Here is a 3,852-nt window from a genome sequence, read left to right on the forward strand (position 1 = left end):
TCATGATATTAGTTGTAAGTAAAATATAGACTAGTGGAGTATATTTGATGGTTTAATGAAATAGCTGAAAATTAAGTTTGATTATTTAAGTTAGGTAAGTGTTTGAATCATTTACATTGAGAAGAACAAGATGAATTGGTTAAATTACGTAATGAAACAATTATGGTTAAGTGATGATATAAAAAATAAATGAGAAATAGTGAAATAATAATAAGGGACAGAACAAAGAAGAACGTGAATACAAAGAGAAGTGCCTCAATAAAGAAAAGATAGAGAATAATAAATAAGAAAAGAGAAGGATGAGTGAAATGCCGTTATAAATTAGAATTGAAATAAAAACAAAATAATAACAAGACGTAATTCTGTTGAATAAAGAATAAGAAAATGTCAATTTATTTTGGATTAACCCTTTTTTGGTTAGCAACAATACGATCTCCTAAGTTAATTGCTAATGATTGAGTTTTACTTCTGATTCTAACCCATCCACTGATTTTATTTCCTATTTTCTCTGCAGATAAGTTGATTAATGCATCTTCATCAAACAAGTTCTTAGCGTAGAAGTTGGCAGATAAAAATCCAATGCTATCACAAAACATTATTGCTGGTGTGACGCATTGTAATTTAGCAATTGAACATAATAAGTGTGCATATTCTTTTAAATCAGTACATTCAGTGTCAACAGGAATTTTATTTTCCCATTCATATTCCATCCATTTCTTTTGATACACTTCAATATCTACATCACATGGTGTCATTTGGTCCAAATATTCAATTCTTAATTCATTTAATATCAAATTAGCATCCAATGCATTGTATGTAACATTCTTATCAGCAATGTCATAATTAACATATCCACTAATCACCCCAACAGTAGTTGCATCAACTTTAACTCCTAAACTAACACGGACAAAATCACCAGGACCAAGAGTGACTGGTGATGGTTTAGTTTTTACAGTCATTCCTCCATGTGGAATTAGTTCAATAGTGATATTTTGTAATGTGCTTGGTGTTTGATTCATAATAAGACAATCTAAAGTAATATCAAAGTGAGTGACAGTAACAATAGCTTCAATATAGAATGGATCAGAATATCCTGTTAATTGAACAATATTATTTAAGCGTTCTAATTTTCTTTCTCCTTTAATTTGTTCAATTCTACTTTCTTTTTCTTCATTTTCTTCTTCATCTGCGGTATTGAAAATTTCATAATGAATTTTTTCATCAATTTGATGAATGTCTTTATGTTCTTTTCTTTTAGCTCCTTCTTCAATTTCTTTTCGAATATTTTTTTCTATTTCTTCAATTTGTTTCATTTGTTCATTATATTCTGTTTTCTTTCCACTAATAATAAAAATGATGTTTTGAATAATTTCTTTACAGTCTTGGCTCATCTTGTTGTGTGTCTCATTCTTCTTCTCTATTTTGATAACCTCAAGTAATATTTGAATTCCTTTTGCTCTAATACAGTTTCCTTCTTTACCTGTAACTTTGCTACAAATCTTTGCAATACCAATAGCCAAACTAGAAATAACCAATGAATCCATTTGTTCAATCATTGTTCTTAATCCAACTTTTTGGAAGAATTTATTCTTTTCAGTTTGTTTGTCATATGTTTCTATAACACTTCCATATGTACCATCAGCTAATACAACAGTCTTACTTTCAATAATTCCATTGTCCTTCTTTTCTTCTTCAGTTTCTTTCTCTTCAATATCTTTTTCTATAAATGTTTCTTCTTTGTTTGGTAATTCAACAATCAACTTCTTGAACATACTAATAACCTCATCGTAATGACTACAATATTCACATATCATCCAAATAATACTTCTTAATGTTTTATTGTCACTAACCTCTTCAATAAAGTCGATGAGTCTTTCAACTGTATTTTCTCTTTGTTCTCCTTGAAGACGATGTTCAATATACTCAATAGCCTCTTTAGCTAATTCTGGTGTAGTTAATGCTTCAAACATGACATCATCGATTTCAACTCCTTCATTAACTTCTTTACATTTACGAAGTGCAACCAACACCTCAACAACAAATTCAGTATCATCTTTTCCTATTTCTTTTCTAAGAGCAGTGACTATTTCACTAGCATTTCTTGGTGCTAGTGATGTCATTACAAGTTGAAGAACATCTTTTCTTATAGAAGGAATTGAAAGCATTCTTAGTAATGATGAAATACAACTTCCTTTGATAACTTTTGGGTATCTTGAACAAATCATTTTAATTCTTTGGATACCAATTATTTTGACATTAACATCAGATGAAGAACAAACAACATCAACTAGTGTTTGTATACTTTGAGTAACAACATGAGCATTACCTGTAATCAAAGGGAATATTGATGCAACTTCTAATTTAACCATTAATGAATTTGATGAAATAAGACATCCTAAAATCTCAATGTATTTACTTTTGAATTGAGGTGTTGATTTATAAATTAAACGAATAAATTTAAGAACAACCATTATAAATGGTTCAGAGAATGTAGTAATTTGTTGTGCAATAGAAATTAAGAATTTAATAGCATGTTCTGGTAAATAACGTGTAATAACTGAAAATATAACAACACGAGTCATTGAATCTTTTTCTTCTTTTAATGCTTTTCTTAGAATATCCCCTGCATGTTCAACTAATGAAGGATCAACTTGATAAATATGACCAATAGCATTAGCTGTGGCTTTTCTTACATAAACATGTTTATGTGTCATATTTTCTAAAATAGCATTAACAAGTGGTTGAATAATTTCTTTTTCTGATACATGACAAAGAAATTTCAAAGTAATTCCTCGAATATATTCATTTGGGTGGTTTAAGTCTTGTAATAAACCATTAATAGCTAAAATAAGTTCTGGTCTTAATTCTCCTTTATCCATTTTATCAATAGACTCTAAATAAATTAATACTAATCGTTTAATTTGATGTTCAGTACAAGGCATTGCATTTCGAATTACCTCCATTAATAATTCTGGATGATGATCTCCATTTAACTCAGCAGTAATAATCTAAACATGAGCATTTCCTTTTTATTTCATTTAATCAAACAAACTTTTGTTAATGCTGTAATTTTTGATTTAACATCTGCTTGTGAGAGTGATTTACTGACATCCTCAACCCGAAAATCTCGATAAGGGTTGTTTAACAATAAAGTACAATTTCCATCCATTCTTCTATTCAATATCTTAAAATTATTAGATCTCTTCACAACAAAAAATATAAATCAACCTAAACTATTATTTATTATAAAATTACTTTCTAAAAACAAAATAAAAACAAATCACTTTCAAATAGAAAAGACAATATAAATTCAAAAAGCACTCAATCACTGTTAATCCACTATAAGGAATTACAAAATTGTTTATCTCTCTTTATTCAACAATAAGTTCTGAAACTTTCCAATCTTCAAATGATCCATTTGGTAAACGACGTCTGATAATAAATGGGATTTTACCTGCTTTTAATTCTGCCATAGCAATCTCAAGAGCATCTGTCATTCCATTTAATGGGACAAAAACTGGAGCATTCATTGAAATTTGAAGGGCACGAGTTCCAAGTACTCTTGCCTTTTCATATTTTGTCATAAATCTTGTTGTTGTTCTGTCATCTCCTTTAATTTCTTTTTCTTCAATATAATTATCAACTCCCAAATCGTCATAATAATCTATTACAAGATCCTCATTGTTTGAATCCTCTGACATACTATAACTATCATTACCAGCCTCGTTATCAGAACTCATTCTATATTCTATATTTTATTAGTTCTTTAGGTTTTTCTTTTATTTTTCTTCTTATTCCAAAAACAAATCACAAAATTTTTCTTCTTTTTAGTTTATTGTTATTAAAAATAAA

General features: G+C 28.5%; 2 protein-coding genes across 2 annotated transcripts; both read right to left on the reverse strand.

Annotated features, from left to right (window-relative positions):
- Positions 1-392: 392 nt before the first annotated feature.
- On the reverse strand, positions 393-3,169 carry ENU1_062360 (coatomer beta subunit, putative; the record flags this gene model as incomplete). Its single annotated transcript, XM_008858178.1, has 2 exons — positions 393-3,008; positions 3,053-3,169. 2 exons carry the CDS (start codon positions 3,167-3,169, stop codon positions 393-395), a joined length of 2,733 nt encoding a protein of 910 aa, XP_008856400.1.
- Positions 3,170-3,371: 202 nt separating this feature from the next.
- On the reverse strand, positions 3,372-3,740 carry ENU1_062370 (RNA polymerases K / 14 to 18 kDa subunit domain containing protein; the record flags this gene model as incomplete). Its single annotated transcript, XM_008858179.1, has 1 exon — positions 3,372-3,740. One exon carries the CDS (start codon positions 3,738-3,740, stop codon positions 3,372-3,374), a length of 369 nt encoding a protein of 122 aa, XP_008856401.1.
- Positions 3,741-3,852: the final 112 nt, after the last annotated feature.

The sequence above is a fragment of the Entamoeba nuttalli genome (genome assembly GCF_000257125.1).
Source record: "Entamoeba nuttalli P19 unplaced genomic scaffold asmbl_3308, whole genome shotgun sequence".
Classification (NCBI taxonomy): Eukaryota; Evosea; order Mastigamoebida; family Endamoebidae; genus Entamoeba; species Entamoeba nuttalli.